This window comes from Schistocerca americana, chromosome 10, assembly GCF_021461395.2.
Source record: "Schistocerca americana isolate TAMUIC-IGC-003095 chromosome 10, iqSchAmer2.1, whole genome shotgun sequence".
NCBI lineage: Eukaryota > Metazoa > Arthropoda > Insecta > Orthoptera > Acrididae > Schistocerca > Schistocerca americana.
The window spans coordinates 90,625,466-90,645,071 of record NC_060128.1 but is presented as its reverse complement, the minus strand read 5'-3'; the positions used below and the strand labels follow the sequence as shown (position 1 = coordinate 90,645,071).

At 44.4% G+C, this 19,606-nt stretch overlaps 1 protein-coding gene across 1 annotated transcript; it reads right to left on the bottom strand.

Annotated features, from left to right (window-relative positions):
• Positions 1-9,263: 9,263 nt before the first annotated feature.
• On the bottom strand, positions 9,264-12,525 carry LOC124552262 (repetitive proline-rich cell wall protein 2-like; the record flags this gene model as incomplete). The annotated part of the gene is made up of 2 exons (XM_047126542.1): positions 9,264-10,202; positions 12,517-12,525. Coding segments are annotated over 2 exons (948 nt in total), but the record flags the coding sequence as incomplete, so codon positions are not given.
• Positions 12,526-19,606: the final 7,081 nt, after the last annotated feature.

Genomic DNA, 19,606 nt, shown 5'->3' with positions numbered 1-19,606 from the left:
TTAATTACCGGTCGTGTGCGCTGAATAGAATGCGAAAAGAACCAGAAGTACACAGTTCAAAAATGGTTTGAAAGAGATCTAGAATGGACGTGTGGAGCGAACGAAACGAACAACTCGATACTGAACTAACTATGAGCAGTCGGCAGTGGAACTTCGACGAGTGGCCACCCGAAGAAGGACGAGTCCGGCCGAGCGAGACCGAGACCGAGGCAGGCGGGAACGGGACCGGCCGACGTGCCGTTCGGGAACGAGACCGACCGTTTCCCGTTCCCGTGAACTGTATTACACTACTGCCAATTAAAATTGATACACCCAGAAGAAATGCAGATGATAAATGGGTATTCATTGGACAAATATATTATACTACAACTGACATGCGATTACATTTTCACGCAATTTGGGTGCATAGATCCTGAGAAATCAGTACCCAGAACAACCACCTCTGGCCGTAATAACGGCCGTGTTACGCCTGGGCATTGAGTCAAACAGAGCTTGGATGGCGTGTACAGGTACAGCTGCCCATGCAGCTTCAACACACCACAGTTCATCAAGAGTAGTGACTGGCGTATTGTGACGAGCCAGTTGCTCGGCCACCATTGACCAGACGTTTTCAATTCGTGAGAGATCTGGAGAATGTGGCGGCCAGGGCAGCAGTCGAACATTTTCTGTATCCAGAAAGGTCCGTACAGGACCAGCAACATGCGGTCGTGCATTATCCTGCTGAAATGTAGGGTTCCGCAGGGATCGAATGAAGGGTAGAGCAACGGGTCGTAACACATCTGAAATGTAACGTCCACTGTTCAAAGTTCCGTCAATGCGAACAAGAGGTGACCGAGACGTGTAGCCAATGGCACCCCATACCATGACGCCGTGTGATACGCCAGTATGGCGATGACGAATACACGCTTCCAATGTGCGTTCACAGCGATGTCGCCAAACACGGATGCTACCATCGTGATGCTGTAAACAGAATTGGATTCATCCGAAAAGAATGACGTTTTGCCATTCGTGCACCGAGGTTCGTCGTCGAGTACACCATGACTGGCGCTCCTGCCTGTGATGCAGCGTCAAGGGTAACCGCAGCCACGGTCTCCGAGCTGATAGTCCGTGCTGCTGCAAACGTCGTCTAATTGTTCGTACAGATGGTTGTGTCTGTAGCACGTCATCTTCGTAGTGTAGCAATTTTAATGGCCAGCAGTGTAATAAATGATAAACGTTTTTCCTTTCATCATTTCCTGTGAGTAGCCGGCCAGAAAAAGTTCTACAAATATTTGAAATTGTGTGTAAAGTTCGCTAAGTGCTCTCTCATTCTCAAATACTGGATGAATACAGTGTGAGAATTCACGCGTAGCGGGCTACGCTTCTTTTTCACCCCTAGCCCCACCACTTCGGCAGGTAGGTGGCCTTTACCCCCGCACCGATTGTTGCCCCACAGTAAAGCCGTCGCTACACGGACCGTGCTGTCGAACGTTAACGTTGAGCGTGCCAAGTTCAACGTGCTGCTGAACGCTCAGGAACTATGCGACTTGTGCACACGGTTCGTGGGCCCCAACGTGGTGTACGCGATCACAACGCACTCCAGTTGAGGAATGGTTCTAGTTCGTAAATCAAACTGTTTACAAAACGGGCGCGCGTAAAATTCCCACGTTACCGCCATTAAAACGCACATTTCCTCCATCGTCCACGAAAAGGAAAATACTGTGTCCAGTCATTAAGGACACAGGCTTATAAAAGTGCCATTACAAATAGTGCGGTACAAATTTGGAATACTTGTCCGCATAAGATAAACATTATTTCGTCATTCCTACATTTTAGTAAAACCCCAAGCTCAGCCTTAATTGTTCCTGCCCAGCAGCAGAATCTTTGCAACATGTGAATTAGGAAGCGTAAAAGAAAAAGGGAACAAAATACCTTTATACAAGTAGCGCAAGCTGTCCTGTAGATTAAGTTCAAAGTGGTTCAAATGGCTCTGAGCACTATGGGACTCAACTGCTGAGGTCATTAGTCCCCTAGAACTTAGAACTAGTTAAACCTAACTAACCTAAGGACATCATAAACATCCATGCCCGAAGCAGGATTCGAACCTGCGACCGTAGCGGTCTTGCGGTTCCAGACTGCAGCGCCTTTAACCGCACGGCCACTTCGGCCGGCTGTAGATTAAGTCAATCGTACAAAGTCACCCCTTTTTTTTTTAAAAAAAAAAAAAAAGAAAAAAAAAAAACGTTAACTTATATTTACATAACATCAAATATTATAGTATATACTTATATTAAACTAATAATAAAATATCAGAACCTAATAAAATGCGAATGTTAGGAAAAAGTATTTGGAAGTGTGGAGACTCGAACAACCAGACCACCAAACTACTCAATATAAGTCAGCGATGCTACGCGTTACGCTGAACCAACAATATATACCTTGCTTCTAATCATAGTATCATACCCGTTGCTGAAAACCTTAATCGTAGTTATGTTACTAATTGCAATACAGTTATAACAAATTGTACCAAGAACAATGCGTTTTGGGTGGATCTTCAGTGTGTTGCTGCCTTCAAATAGCCTACTCTCACAATACGCAAGTTACAACAATTCTTTTGCCACGAATATGATGTTTCTCATTATTGTATTGGAACTAATCACACAACTAACAACGGGTTTTCCAGTGATTCTCAATTTTCTGGTGCTCAGAAACGGAAAATATACATGTTGTTGTGGTCTTCAGTCCAGAGACTGGTTTGATGCAGCTCTCCACGCTACTCCATCCTGTGCAAGCCTCTTCATCTCCCAGTACCTACTGCAGCCTACATCCTTCTGAATCTGCTTAGTGTATTCATCTCTTGGTCTCCCTCTACGACTTTTACCATCCATGCTGCCCTCCAGTACTAAATTGGTGATCTCTTCATGTCTCAGAACATGTCCTACCAACCGATCCCTTCTTCTAGCCAAATTGTACCACAAACTCCTCTTCTCCCAAATCCCATTCAATACCTCCTCATTAGTTATGTGATCTACCATCTAATCTTCACCATTATTCTCTAGCACCACATTTCGAAAGCTTCTATTCTCTTCTTGTCTAAACTATTTTTCGTCCATCTTTCACTTCCATACATGGCTACACTCCATACAAATACGTTCAGAAACGACTTACTGACACTAAAATCTATACTCGATGTTAACAAATTTCTCTTCTTCAGAAACGCTTTCCTTGCCATTGCCAGTCTACATTTTATATCCTCTCTACTTCGAGCATCATCAGTTATTTTGTTCTCCAAATAGCAATACACATCTGCTACTGTAAGTGTCTCATTTACTAATCTAATTCCTTCATCATCGCCCGATTTAATTCGACTACATTCCATTATCCTCGTTTTGCCTTTGTTGATGTTCATCTTCTATCCACCTTTCAAGACACTGTCCATTCCGTTCAACTGCTCTCCCAAGTCCTTTGCTGTCTCTGACAGAATTACAATGTCATCGGCGAACCACAAAGTTTTTATTTCTTCTCCCTGGATTTTATTTCCTACTCCGAACTTTTTTTTCGTTTCCTTTACTGCTTGCTCAATATACTGATTGAATAGCCTCGGGAAGAGGCTACAACCCTGTCTCACTCCCTTCCCAACCACTGCTTCCCTTTCATGCCCCTCGACTCTTATTACTGCCATCTGCTTTCTGTACAAATTGTAAATAGCCTTTCGCTCCCTGTATTTTTTCCCTGCCACCTTCAGAATTTGAAAGAGAGTATTCCAGTCAACACTGTCAAAAGCTTTCTCTAAGTCTACAAATCCTAGAAACGTAGGTTTGCCTTTCCTTAATCTTTCTTCTAAGATAAGTCGTAGGGTCAGTATTGCCTCACGTGTTCCAACATTTCTACGGAATCCAAACTGATCTTACCCGAGGCCGGCTTCTACCAGTTTTTCCATTCGTCTGTAAAGAATTCGCGTTAGTATTTTGCAGCTGTGACTTATTAAACTGATAGTTCTGTAATTTTCACATCTGTCAACACCTGCTTTCTTTGGGATTGGAATTATTATATTCTTCTTGAAGTCTGAGGGAATTTCGCCTGTCTCATACATCTTGCTCACCAGATGGTAGAGTTTTGTCAGGACTGGCTCTCCCAAGGCTGTCGGTAGTTCTAATGGAATGTTGTTTGCTCCTGGGGCCTAGTTTCGACTTAGGTCTTTCAGTGCTCTGTCAAACTCTTCACGCAGTATCATATCTCCCATTTCATCTCCATCTACCTCCTCTTCCATTTCCATAATATTGTCCTCAAGAACATCGCCCCTGTATAGACCCTCTACATACTCCTTCCACCTTTCTGCTTTCCCTTCTTTGCTTAGAACTGGGTTACCATCTGAGCTATTGATATTCATGCAAGTGGTTCTCTTTTCTCCAAAGGTCTCTTAAATTTTCCTGTAGGCAGTATCTATCCTACCCCTCGTGAGATAAGCCTCTACATCCTTACATTTGTCCTCTAGCCATCCCTGCTTAGCCAATTTGCACTTCCTGTCGATCTCATTTTTGAGACGTTTGTATTCCTTTTTGCCTGCTTGACTTGCCAATTTTTTGTATTTTCTCCTTTCATCAATGAAATTCAGTATCTCGTCTGTTACCCAAGGATTTCTACTAGCCCTCGTCTTTTTATCTACTTGATCCTCTGCTGCCTTCACTATTTCATTCCTCAAAGCTACCCATTCTTCTTCTACTGTATTTCATTCCCCCATTCCTGTCAATTGTTCCCATATGCTCTCCCTGAAACTCTGTACAACCTCTGGTTCTTTCAGTTTATCCAGGTCCCATCTCCTCAAATTCCCACCTTTTTGCAGTTTCTTCAGTTTTAATCAACAGTTCATAACCAATAGAATGTGGTCAGAGTCCACATCTGCCCCTGGAAATGTCTTACAATTTAAAATCTGGTTCCTAAATCTCTGTCTTACCATTATATAATCTATCTGAAACGTTTTAGTATCTCCAGGGTTCTTCCTTGTATACAACCTTCTTTCATGATTCTTGAACCAAGTGTTAGCTATGATTACGTTATGCTCTGTGCAAAATTCTACCAGGCGGCTTCCTCTTTCATTTCTTAGCCCCAATCCATATTCCGCTACTACGTGTCCTTCTCTTCCTTTTCCTACTGTCGAATTCCAGTCACCCATGACTATTAAATTTTCATCTCCCTTCACTACCTGTATACATATAGGCTTGAAATGAATACCAATATGGCGCCTCACAACTCTGTACTGAAGTGAGACGGCGTGCTTGTGACGTAGGTGGCGTTATGTCATCTCATTGGTCAACGCTCAGACGTACGCTCAGAATATCTGACGTGTTAGATATTGCTCTGGACTTTCGGAAAGACTCCCGAACGTGCTATTCCACGCTATGACGTCAGAAACTCGGCACGCTCAATGCGTGGTATAAGTGTATGTAACACACACACACACACACACACACACACACACACAAACCTATATATAGTAAAATGTGCGTGTGTGTGTTTGGGGTGGGAGAGAGGCGTGTTGTATGTGCAGGATAGTGCGTGTGTGTGTGTGTGTGTGTGTGTGTGTGTGTGTGTGTGTGTGCGTGTGTGTGTGTGTGTGGGTGGGTGTCTGTGTGGGAGGCACGTTGTACCTGCAAGGTAGTGTAGCTAGGAACCGCTATTTCAGTGCAGTGACCGATTTTAGAATCACATAGAGGCTGTTTTGGGCCTTTTTATATTATTTTTCTTACTGTGAGACCTAAGATTGTGTTTGCTACTGTTTATGTTGTAAGACACGAGGTTGTGGATTTTTAAGTCATGTCTCCATCAGTTGTGCACCATCTTGTAACTTTGCAGGGAAGCATGTCTTCCACAATGTAATACGTGACATTTGCAAATGAACTGAGTTTCTTTCATGTATTAACAATTTTACCTGTCTTGGAAACGGAAACGTGATTTATTTTTCAGTGGCTTCTATTTCAAAACGTATTTATCTTGTGAATTTTTGATAATAGTTCTACTTAATTTGATTTCACTTGCCTCTTATTGGTGTATAGTCGAGTAATAATGTAACACACAGACTGTCATATACAGTACTGATAAAATTTTCTTGCCTGTAACACATTTAGATTTAAATACAATGTTTGTTGCTAGATAAATAGCCATCTTGTTTTTTGTAACATTTTTTTAACGTTCAAAAAACCTTACTTTTCTTCAGTAATTTCTGTAATTTCTGAAAAAGTCTGCGACACACAAGTGAGTGCCATCATTTAAAATTGGAGTAAAGAAATATATTAAGCTTGTATTTCCGGGCTGGCCAGAGACAAAACTCTGAAAGAAGTGTTGCACAGTAAAACAGTCTCCCCTGCCACTGACTTGTCTTTACAAGTGTGCAAAATGAGCAAAAGATGAATAATTATTGTTTTTATTATTAGTAAATGTCAACAATATATGGTGCATGTCGACAAATCTTAAGTCACTTCTATTTTATTTTACACCTCTAGTTTCCTAGAGTCAAATTGATGAGCCAGTCTGTGTGGTGATGGAACGAGTCAATAGATGAAATATTATCGGAAAAGTTAACAAGAGATAAAATACAGCTCACACAAATTCTATTTAGGCATCAAGCAGCTGAGTATATATTAATATAATCAACAATTTAACACAGCAGTTAACTTAAATTTTTTCCAGAAACTCCGACAGAAGGAAATTCTTCAGTTTAGACTTGAATGTGCGAAGATTACTGCTAAATTTTTTTATTTCTTTTGGCAGCTTACCAAAAATGTATGCAGTAGAATACTACACACAAGTGTCAATGCTCTATGTTTGAAATGCAGATTGCATTTCTGCTTGGTGTTAACTGAGTAAAAGCTGCTAATATTGTTAACACCAAATAACCTTAAAGAAAATATGTATTGATACGCCAGCATCACAGTTATCAGATTTCTGAACAAGAATCGACCAGAGGTTTCTGAACTTATTCCTCTAACTCCCCATTTCCCTCCAAAATACCCTTTGTAAATGAGAAGAGTAACCCCAGGGTATTATGCTGCATGTCATAAGCGAATGAAAATAAGGAAAGCTGACTAATTTTCGTGTTGGCCTCTCACTTGTTGCGGATACTGTTTTACCAGTAAATACAGCAGCATTCAGTTTTCGAACGAGATCCTGAACATGGAATTTCCATGACAGTTTACTATCTCTCCAGAGACTTATAAATTTGAACTTTTTCAAGCTCCCTGATCATATACCCATCCTGTGTAACAGAAATGTCAGTTGTCGTTCAACTGTGTGTTACAAACTGTAAAAACTGGGTCTTAACTGTGAATTAGAATCAGTTTTTCCCATAAGCTATAAAATGTCTTGAACTGCACTATTTGATACAAGCCCTATGCTGCACTCAACACCCTTCACTACGCAGCTAGTGCTATCAGCAAACAGAAATATTTTAGAATCATCTATCTCATTAGAAGGGATATCATTTACATGTATAACAAACAGTAGTAGTCCCAGCACTGACCCCTGAGGCACCCCACATTTATCGTTCACCAGTCAGCACCATCTCATAGCCTTTGGCATTAATGTGGAGAGTGACCTTTTTCTGTATGGTCTTAAGCATGATTTCTGAGTTACTTCTCTTATTTCGTAATGGTCAGCCTTCTGCAGTAGTATTTTGTGATCAATACAACCAAACGCCTTAGTGAAATGAAAGAACATGCCTAGTGTTCACAACTTTGTTCGATCCATCCAGAGTCTCGCCAAGAAAAGTGAACATAATGTTTTCACTTGTTAAATCTCTTTTGAATCCAAGCTTTACGTCTGACAGCAAATTATGTGAACTGAAATTATTAATTGCCCTCATGTATACAAACTTCTCAGTAACTTTTGCAAACACTGATGGATAGGGATATAACTGTGTACATTATCCCTTTTTTCTGTTTTGTAAAGCAGTTTCATGTACTTTGACTAGTCAGGAAAGTGACCATTCCTAGAATAAAAATTACAAATCTGGCTAAGCACTGAGTTAACATATGCGGAATGGTGCTTTACTTCCTGCTACATAGACCATCATTTCAGTGAGTCTTCTTAGTCTTCAGCAGTTTAATTATTAACTAAGTTGCCCCCATATCAGTCACATGAAGGAAAGCCATTTCCTATGATTCCTTGCAGAAACTAAGTTTCTATTGTTCACCTGGCACATTCAGAAAGTATTGTTATATACTGTGCATATGTCTGACTTATCAGTAATAAAAACAGTTTACCACGTATTGACTTTGTATCCTCAACCTTGTGTTACTGATCAAACACATCCTTACGACTGAGATTATTGTTTTAATTTTATCCTGAGAATTAGCTATTTTATTTGCACAGCACATGATCTTTATCTTCCGAATGACATTTTTAAGCACTTTATAGTAACTTCCGTTTTGATATAAATCCCACTTTATTCTACGCGATATCCTTATCCCGTTAGTCAGCCACCCAGGTTGCCTGATAGTGCTAGTATTCTGTTTTAAACGTTTTACTGGTAAGCAACTTTCAAAGTACATGAGAACTGTGACGAGGAAAGCATTATATTTAGTGCTTGTTATCAGCACTACAAACAATCCGCTACTCTTGTTCATTAATGAGGTTTAAAAAAGTCTCTGTTGCGACTAGATCAGCATTACTAAATAATTTTTAATTATGTTAAACGTGTGTGTGTGTGTGTGTGTGTGTGTGTGTGTGTGCACAAATTGCTTTTAGTGTTAAAAATGTCATATCGATAATCAGTGGAGAAAGGAGGGGTGTCATTTTGGAGCTGGCCGCTGGTGGCCGAGCGGTTCTGGCGCTACAGTCTGTAACCGCGCGACCGCTACGGCCGCAGGTTCGAATCCTGCCTCGGGCATGGATGTGTGTGTTGTCCTTAGGTTAGTTAGGTTTAAGTAGTTCTAAGTTCTGGGGGACTTATGACCTCAGCAGTTGAGTCCCATAGTGCTCAGAGCCATTTGAACCATTTTTTTTTGTCATTTTGGAACTCTAAATTTCGTAAATTGGGGTATCTAGCAGACGTTTCCTTATGAGAGACGGTTTCGTGAAATTCGGTGTCATCATTTGCTTACCATAGACAAACACACGTTACCTGACAATGATTTTCGGCTATTGCAATTCCGACGAGTTCTGGATCCACTGTAGGGACGTTAATACCATGTAAGGAGAGTGGTGGATAAAAACAACGAAATAAGGTAAAAAATGTATTTTTTTATTTGTCTGTACAATATTTTACTTAAAAAAGATTATAACAAAAATTACCTTCGGCGATCGAAGCCACCATGATGGAAGTCGCCACCATGGTGGAAGTCGTGGTGCTTTTCATCTGATACTTTTACTGGGTATGGCACGTGCTTAACAACAGGGTATGGGACAGGGTGCTCTACAGGTACCTTAACAGGGTATGGGACAGGTTTCTCTACAGGGAAGGGCACCTCCTTCTCCACAGGAACTGGGAAAGGTTTCTCTACAGGGTATGGCACGGGGCGATCGACAGGTATCTTCACCGGGTACGGTATCTCCTTCTCTACGTGGTACGGCACCGGCTTGATCACCGGGTAAGGTACTTTCTTCACTATGGGAACTGGGTAGGGTTTCTCTACGTGATACGGTACAGGACGATCGTAGGGTATCTTCACCGGGTACGGAACTTCTTTCTCCACCGGGTACGGGACCTTCTTCTCGACCGGAACTGGGTAAGGTTTGATCACGTGCACCGGTACGGGCTTTTCCACCGGGACTTTGACCTCGTACGGTACCGGCCTCTCGACAGGGATGTGCACCGGGACCTTGACGTGGACCGGGTAGGGTTTGGATACGGGCACCTTCACGTGGACCGGATACGGCTGCAGAACCTTCTTCTCTACGACGACAGGGTACGGTTTCGGTACGTGGACGTGGTAGGGATGTGGGACCGGCACCTTGACTTCCACCTTGTAAGGTACTTTCTTCTCGACAGGGTAGGGCACGGGGTACGGTTTGTCCACAGGCACTTTGACGTGGTACGGGATGTACTTCTTGACTTCATATGGCACTGGCTTCGGTACCGGGACCTCGTACGGAACTGGCCGTTCCACAGGGACCTTCACCGGGTACGGCACCACCTTCTCCACAGGGTATGGCACCTCCTTCTCCACTGGCACCTTCACTGGGTAGGGATGAGGGACTGGGACGTACTCCTCCTTTGTGATTGTCACCTGCAAACAACAACATGTATACCTGTTAATGATTCAAGCATTAAAAAGTAGTAGATGAGTTTTGCGATTTAGGCAGGAAAATGACTGGTAGTGACTGAAGTAGAGAGGATATAAAATATAGACTAGCAGTAGCAAGAAGAGACTTCTGAAAAGTGAAGTGTTAGGGAGAGTCTGATACAATAAGCAGGTTCATAGTTGTACAGTCTTGGGATTGAAACAATACGTACACTGTATATGAGTAATTATGGTGTTCGGAAATATTCGTCCATATTAATACAAGAGGTAGAGAACAACAAAAGAAATATGTCTCGATAAGGAACACATGGTCATTGAAGTCTAATTTTAATGTAAGGGAACGTTTTGTTAGCAACAGGACTTTCAATTCGCATTCACAGAATCTACATCAACATACGTACTCCGCAGTCAACCATACGGTGCGTGGCGGAGGGTACCTCGTACCACAACTAGCATCTTCTCTCCCTGTTCCACTCCCAAACAGAACGAAGGAAAAATGACTGCCTATATGCCTCTGACGAGCCCTAATCTCTCTTATCTTTGTGGTCTTTCCGGGAAATATAAGTTGGCGGCAGTAAAATTGTACCGCAGTCAGCCTCAAATGCTGGTTCTCTAAATTTCCTCAGTAGCGATTCACGAAAATAACGCCTCCTTTCCTCCAGAGACTCCCACCCGAGTTGCTGAAGCATTTCCGTAACACTCGCGTGATGATCAAACCTACCAGTAACAAATATAGCAGCCCGCCTCTGAATTGCTTCTATGTCCTCCCTCAATCCGACATGATAGGGATCCCAAACGCTCGAGCAGTACTCAAGAATAGGTCGTATTAGTATTTTATAAGCGGTCTCCTTTACAGATGAACCACATCTTCCCAAAATTCTACCAATGAACCGAAGACGACTATCCGCTTTCCCCACAACTCCCATTACATGCTTGTCCCACTTCATATCGCTCTGCTATGTTACGCCCAAATATTTAATCGATGTGAGCGTGTCAAGCGCTACACTACTAATGGAGTATTCAAACATTACGGGATTCTTTTTCCTATTCATCTGCATTAATTTACATTTACGTATATTTAGAGTTAGCTGCCATTCTTTACACCAATCACAAATCCTATCCAAGTCATCTTCTATCCTCCTACAGTCATTCAACGACGACACCTTCCCGTACACCACAGCATCATCAGCAAACAGCCGCACATTGCTATCCACCCTATCCAAAAGATCATTTATGTAGATAGAAAACAACAGCGGACCTACCACACTTCCCTGGGGCACTCTAGATGATACCCTCACCTCCGATGAACACTCACCATCGAGGACAACGTACTGGGTTCTATTACTTAAGAAGTCTTCGAGCCACTCACATATTTGGGAACCAATCCCATATGCTAGGAGTCTGCAGTGGGGCACCGAGTCAAACGCTTTCCGGAAGTCAAAGAATATGGCATCCGTCTGATACCCTTCATCCACGGTTCGCAAGATATCATGTGAAAAAAGAGCGAGTTGCGTTTCGCAGGAGCGATGCTTTCTAAAGCCGTGCTGATGCATGGACAGCAACTTCTCTGTCTCAAGGAAATTCATTATTTTCGAATTGAGAATATGTTCGAGAATCCTGCAACAAACCGATGTTAAGGATATTGGTCTGTAATTTTGAGGCTCCGTCCTTCTACCCTTCTTATATACAGGCGTGACCTGCGCTTTTTTCCAGTCGCTCGGGACTTTACGTTGGGGAAGAGATTCGCGATAAATGGAAGCTAAGTAAAGAGCCAATGCAGTAGAGTACGCTCTGTAAAACCGAATTGGAATCCCATCAGGACCTGGCGATTTATTTATTTTCAACCCATTCAGCTGCTTCACAACCCCAGGGATGTCTATCACTATGTCCTCCATACGGGAATCTGTACGAGACTCAAACGGCGGTATGTTTGTACGATCCTCCCACGTGAAAGATTTCTCAAATGCTAAATTTAAAATTTCAGCTTTCGTTTTGCTGTCTTCCGTTGCCTGGCCAGACTGATCAGTGAGTGACTGGATGGAAGCCTTCGACCCGCTTACCGATTTTACGTAAGACCAGAATTTCCTTGGGTTTTCAGCGACTGGTGAGTGTTCGTCAGGACACCTCGCATTACTGCCTAGCCCAAAAAAAACCCTATGTGCACGCCACAAGTACTCTGCTACCCGAGTAGCATCCGGACTTATGACCAAGGTAATATACAGCAAAATGGAAAAAATACTGAGGTTGTGCTAGGTGACAATTCGTGTGGCTTTAGGAAAAGTAGAGGCATCAGAGAGGCAGTTTTGACGTTGTGCTCTTAACTAGAAGCAAGAGTCAGTATGAATGAAGACACTTTCATAGAATTTGGCCGGCCGAAGTGGCCGTGCGGTTAAAGGCGCTGCAGTCTGGAACCGCAAGACCGCTACGGTCGCAGGTTCGAATCCTGCCTCGGGCATGGATGTTTGTAATGTCCATAGGTTAGTTAGGTTTAACTAGTTCTAAGTTCTAGGGGACTAATGACCTTAGCAGTTGAGTACCATAGTGCTCAGAGCCAAACTTTCATAGAATTTGTAGACAAAGCATTCAGCGACGCAGAACAGTGCAAATTACTTGAAATTTCGGGGTAATATGGCAGTGAACAACATCCACAAGAGCCAAGAGGGAACAATAAGAAACTACGAACAAGGTAGCAGCGCAATATTTGTCCCCCACTGTTCCTTTGTGTCGAAGAAGCAATAACAGAAATACAAGGGGTTTTCAATAAGTAATGCGACACATTTTTGGTCTCCGCCAGTTTCGATTGAAAAAATTCGGATTTTGTTGTGGAAAATCGTAGAATATTCCAGTTTCAACTCCCATAGTTTCATGAAGTTCCAATATACGGCGGCGCTATGTGTTAGCATCCTCTCGATCGAATAGCAGCGGCTCCGGTCAAAGAAAACCATCATAACGACCGGGAGAGCGGTCTGCTGACCACACGCATCTACATCTACATCTGCATCTACATGACTACTCTGCAATTCATATTTAAGTGCTTGGCAGAGGGTTCATCGAACCACAATCATACTATCTCTCTACCATTCCACTCCCGAACAGCGCGTGGGAGAAACGAACACTTAAACCTTTCTGTTCGAGCTCTGATTTCTCTTATTTTATTTTGATGATCATTCCTACCTATGTAGGTTGGGCTCAACAAAATATTTTCGCATTCGGAAGAGAACACACTGGACTCGCATTCGGGAGGACGACGGTTCAATCCCGTCTCCGGTCATCCTGATTTAGGTTTTCCGTGATTTCCCTAAATCGTTTCAGGCAAATGCCGGGATGGTTCCTTTGAAAGGGCACGGCCGATTTCCTTCCCCATCCTTCCCTAACCCTTTGCTTGTGCTCCGGCTCTAATGACCTCGTTGTTGACGGGACGTTAAACACTAATCTCCTCCTCCATCTCCGGAAGAAAGTGACTGAAATTTCGTAAACAAATCTCTCCGCGACGAAAAACGTCTTTGCTTTAATGACTTCCATCCCAACTCGCGTATATCTGCCACACTCTCTCCCCTATTACGTGATAATACGAAACGAGCTGCCCTTTTTTGCACCCTTTCGATGTCCTCCGTCAATCCCACCTGGTAAGGATCCCACACCGCGCAGCAATATACTAACAGAGGACGAACGAGTGTAGTGTAAGCTGTCTCTTTAGTGGACTTGTTGCATCTTCCAAGTGTCCTGCCAATGAAACGCAACCTTTGGCTCGCCTTCCCCACAATATTATCTATGTGGTCTTTCCAACTGAAGTTGTTTGTAATATTTATACCCAGGTACTTAGTTGAATTGACAGCCTCGAGAATTGTACTATTTATGGAGTAATCGAATTCCAACGGATTTCTTTTGGAACTCATGTGGATAACCTCACACTTTTCGTTTTTTAGCGTCAACAGCCACCTGCCACACCGTACAGCAATCTTTTCTAAATCGCTTTGCAACTGATACTAGTCTTCCGATGACCTTACTAGACGGTAAAGTACAGCATCATCTGCGAACAACCTAAGAGAACTGCTCAGATTGTCACCCAGGTCATTTATATAGATTAGGAACAGCAGAGGTCCCAGGACGCTTCCCTGGGGAACACCTGATATCACTTCAGTTTTACTCGATGATTTTCCGACTATTACTACGAACTGCGACCTTCCTGACAGGAAATCACGTATCTAGTCGCACAACTGAGACGATACCCCATAGGCCCGCAGCTTGATTAGAAGTCGCTTGTGAGGAATGGTGTCAAAAGCTTTCCGGAAATCTAGAAATACGGAATCAACTTGAGATCCCCTGTCGATAGCGGCCATTACTTCGTGCGAATAAAGAGCTAGCTGCGTTGCACAAGAACGATGTTTTCTGAAACCATGCTGATTACGTATCAATATATCGTTCCTCTCGAGGTGATTCATAATGTTTGAATACAGTACATGTTCCAAAACCCAACTGCAAACCGACGTCAATGATATAGGTCTGTAGTTCGATGGATTACTCCTACTACCTTTCTTTGGTGCGACCTGCGCAATTTTCCAATCTGTATGATAGATATATCTGCTTCCTCAACTGAGGATGACACGGCGGTCGGACGGTCCCAATGGGCCACTTGTGGCCCGACGACGGAGCGCTTTATATGTAGCGTCCAAAATATCGTCTGTTACAGAAGTGCGTTCCAAGCACTGTCACTGAGTTTCTTTTTGCGGGAATATATTACAGGATGTCTACGGATACCTGATTGAAACAAAAGCACGGTGAGTCGTTGGGCGAGGTTTCTGTCATCATCACAACAAGGTCGCGCAAGTCTGTCCGATCTCCCACGTGCCAGCCAGTCGCACACAGCTGTGACTCCTCCAATGTTCGAACGGCGGACACACTCATTCAAGCCGGCCGAAGTGGCCGTGCGGTTAAAGGCGCTGCAGTCTGGAACCGCAAGACCGCTACGGTCGCAGGTTCGAATCCTGCCTCGGGCATGGATGTTTGTGATGTCCTTAGGTTAGTTAGGTTTAACTAGTTCTAAGTTCTAGGGGACTAATGACCTCAGCAGTTGAGTCCCATAGTGCTCAGAGCCATTTGAACCATTTGAACACTCATTCAAAATATTCAACGGATCACAATCAAACACACCGCTGCTCAACTAGACGTCTCTGTTGGTAGAGTTGTCACATTTGTTCATCAACTGGTGTACTAAAAGGTGTGTGCCTGCTGGATTCCCTGCCAATCAACAGAAGAGCATATAGAGCAGCAAAGGGCCAACTGTGTGGAACTGCTTGCACGTAAAGAATCTGGTCATGGCAACTTTTTGTGGAAAATCGCGACAACCCATGGGACATGGGCTCATCACTTCGAACCGGAAACGAAATGACAATCCATGAATGGCGCCACACCAACTCTCCTCTGAAGAAAACGATCAAAGCGGCACCCTCAATTGGTCCAATTGGCTCAAATGGCTCTGAGCACTATGGGACTTAACATCTGAGGTCATCAATCCCCTAGGACACAGAACTACTTAAACCTAACTAACCTAAGGACATCAGACACATCCATGCCCGAGGAAGGATTCGAACCTGCGACCGTAGCGGTCGCGCGGTTCCAGACTGTAGCTTCTAGAACCGCTCGGCCACACCGGCCGGCCTCTCAGTTGGTAAGGCATGGCAACTCTGAAGGCGTTGTTCTGTTTGATGTCCTCTCTCACGGTACACTGACGAACTCTGAAATGTATAGTGCTACCCTAGGAAAATTGGAGACACGACATCAGCGAGTTCGTCGCCACAGAAACGCAAACGAACTTCTTCACCATGACAGCGTAAGACCTCGCACAGGTCTGCACACCGGAGAGGAGCACACAAAATTTCGTAAGACTGTTCTTTCTCACCCACCCTACAGCCCTGATCTCGGACCTTCTGATTTCCATCTGTTTGGCCTAATGAGGCATGCACTTTGCAGAATGCAATACGCGGTGGATGGGGAGGTTATTGATGCAGCAAGATGTTGAAACTGACATCGACCAGTAGAGTGGTACCTACATCTACATCTACATTTACACTCCGCAAGCCACCCAACGGTGCGTGGCGGAGGGTACTTTACGTGCCATTGTCATTACCTCCATTTCCTGTGCAGTCGCGTATACACTCCTGGAAATGGAAAAAAGAATACATTGACACCGGTGTGTCAGACCCACCATACTTGCTCCGGACACTGCGAGAGGGCTGTACAAGCAATGATCACACGCACGGCACAGCGGACACACCAGGAACCGCGGTGTTGGCCGTCGAATGGCGCTAGCTGCGCAGCATTTGTGCACCGCCGCCGTCAGTGTCAGCCAGTTTGCCGTGGCATACGGAGCTCCATCGCAGTCTTTAACACTGGTAGCATGCCGCGACAGCGTGGACGTGAACCGTATGTGCAGTTGACGGACTTTGAGCGAGGGCGTATAGTGGGCATGCGGGAGGCCGGGTGGACGTACCGCCGAATTGCTCAACACGTGGGGCGTGAGGTCTCCACAGTACATCGATGTTGTCGCCAGTGGTCGGCGGAAGGTGCACGTGCCCGTCGACCTGGGACCGGACCGCAGCGACGCACGGATGCACGCCAAGACCGTAGGATCCTACGCAGTGCCGTAGGGGACCGCACCGCCACTTCCCAGCAAATTAGGGACACTGTTGCTCCTGGGGTATCGGCGAGGACCATTCGCAACCGTCTCCATGAAGCTGGGCTACGGTCCCGCACACCGTTAGGCCGTCTTCCGCTCACGCCCCAACATCGTGCAGCCCGCCTCCAGTGGTGTCGCGACAGGCGTGAATGGAGGGACGAATGGAGACGTGTCGTCTTCAGCGATGAGAGTCGCTTCTGCCTTGGTGGCAATGATGGTCGTATGCGTGTTTGGCGCCGTGCAGGTGAGCGCCACAATCGGGACTGCATACGACCGAGGCACACAGGGCCAACACCCGGCATCATGGTGTGGGGAGCGATCTCCTACACTGGCCGTACACCACTGGTGATCGTCGAGGGGACACTGAATAGTGCACGGTACATCCAAACCGTCATCGAACCCATCGTTCTACCATTCCTAGACCGGCAAGGGAACTTGCTGTTCCAACAGGACAATGCACGTCCGCATGTATCCCGTACCACCCAACGTGCTCTAGAAGGTGTAAGTCAACTACCCTGGCCAGCAAAATCTCATGATCTGTCCCCCATTGATCATGTTTGGGACTGGATGAAGCGTCGTCTCACGCGGTCTGCACGTCCAGCACGAACGCTGGTCCAACTGAGGCGCCAGGTGGAAATGGCATGGCAAGCCGTTCCACAGGACTACATCCAGCATCTCTACGATCGTCTCCATGGGAGAATAGCAGCTTGCATTGCTGCGAAAGGTGGATATACACTGTACTAGTGCCGATATTGTGCATGCTCTGTTGCCTGTGTCTATGTGCCTGTGGTTCTGTCAGTGTGATCATGTGATGTATCTGACCCCAGGAATGTGTCAATAAAGTTTCCCCTTCCTGGGACAATGAATTCACGGTGTTCTTATTTCAATTTCCAGGAGTGTAGTTCGCGGGAAGAACGACTGCCGGAAAGCCTCCGTCGCGCTCGAATCTCTCTAATTTTACATTCGTGATCTCCTCGGGAGGTATAAGTAGGGGGAAGCAATATATTCGATACCCCATCCAGAAACGCACCCTCTCGAAACCTGGACAGCAAGCTACAACGCGATGCAGAGCGCCTCTCTTGCAGAGTCTGCCACTTGAGTTTGCCAAACATCTTCGTAACGCTATCACTCTTACCATATAACCCTGTGACGAAACGCGCATTTCTTCTTTGGATCTTCTCTATCTCCTCTGTCAACCTGACCTGGTACGGATTCCACACTGATGAACAATACTCAAGTATAGGTCGAACGAGTGTTTTGTGAGCCACCTCCTTTGTTGATGGACTACATTTTCTAAGGACTCTCCCAATGAATCTCAACCTGGCACCCGCATTACCAACAATTAATTTTATATGATCATTCCACTTCAAATCGTTCCGTACGCATACTCCCAGATATTTTACAGAAGTAACTGCTACCAGTGTTTGTTCCGCTATCATAAAATCGTACAATAAAGGATCCTTGTTTCTATGTATTCGCAATACATTACATTTGTCTATGTTAAGGGTCAGTTGCCACTCCCTGCACCAAGTGCCTATCCGCTGCAGATCTTCCTGCATTTCGCTGCAATTTTCTAATGCTGCAACTTCTCTGTATACTACAGCATAATCCGCGAAAAGCCGCATGGAACTTCCGACACTATCTACTAGGTCATTTATATATATTGTGAAAAGCAATGGTCCCATAACACTCCTCTGTGGCACGCCAGAGGTTACTTTAACGTCTGTAGACGTCTCTCCATTGATAACAACATGCTGTGTTCTGTTTACTAAAAACTTCAATCCAGCCATAGAGCTGGTCTGATATTTCGTAGGCTCTTACTTTGTTTATCAGGCGACAGTGCGGAACTGTATCGAACGCCTTCCGGAAGTCAAGGAAAATGGCATCTACCTGGGAGCCTGTATCTAATATTTTCTGGGTCTCATGAACAAATAAAGCGAGTTGGGTCTCACACGATCGCTGTTTCCGGAATCCATGTTGATTCCTACAGAGTAGATTCTGGGTTTCCAGAAATGACATGATACGCGACCAAAAAACATGTGGGCATACAAGCCCTCCCAGGAAGGTGGCGTAAGGTCGTCGCACTGAACGGAGATAATGTTGAAAAACAGGGTTTTATAGCCAAAAGAGTGAGGAACAATATTGTGTATTGGAATCCTGAATAAGGCCAACCTGCTTTCATCATAAAAACGTGTTGCGTTACTTATAGAACGTCGCTCATAAAAAAAAGTGTAAGGAGTGTGATAAAAATTGAGGATGCAAAGATATGAACGATAAGAGTCACTGATGAGACTGCTGTATTCAGTCAGAGTGAAGAAATTGCTTGATAGCAAGCTCCATGCAGCAGCGGAAGATTGAAATTACGCAGTTAGGTGCTAATTAAGAGCCCTGCTGGTAAAATAGTTTTTCCGGGAAATTTTTATTCCGTATTGGTTAAAAACAGTCTTGGTTGCAATTTTAGGTTTAATTTTTCAACTAAGCGTTTCGGCTTATTTAGGCATCTTCAGGTTGATCTTAATTTGTTATTTCTTAGAACGATCTTTTAGACAGTGTAGCCAAAGGGCATCGTCGTATACATCAGGCCAACATCGCCTTCCTGTTTCTTAAAATCCGTGGTTTTCCAAAGAGGAATAACACAGAGAGACTTACATTTTATGCAGAACATTGGCATTTGGGATCAGGGTTACCTGTGACATTGAGATGTACTTAAACA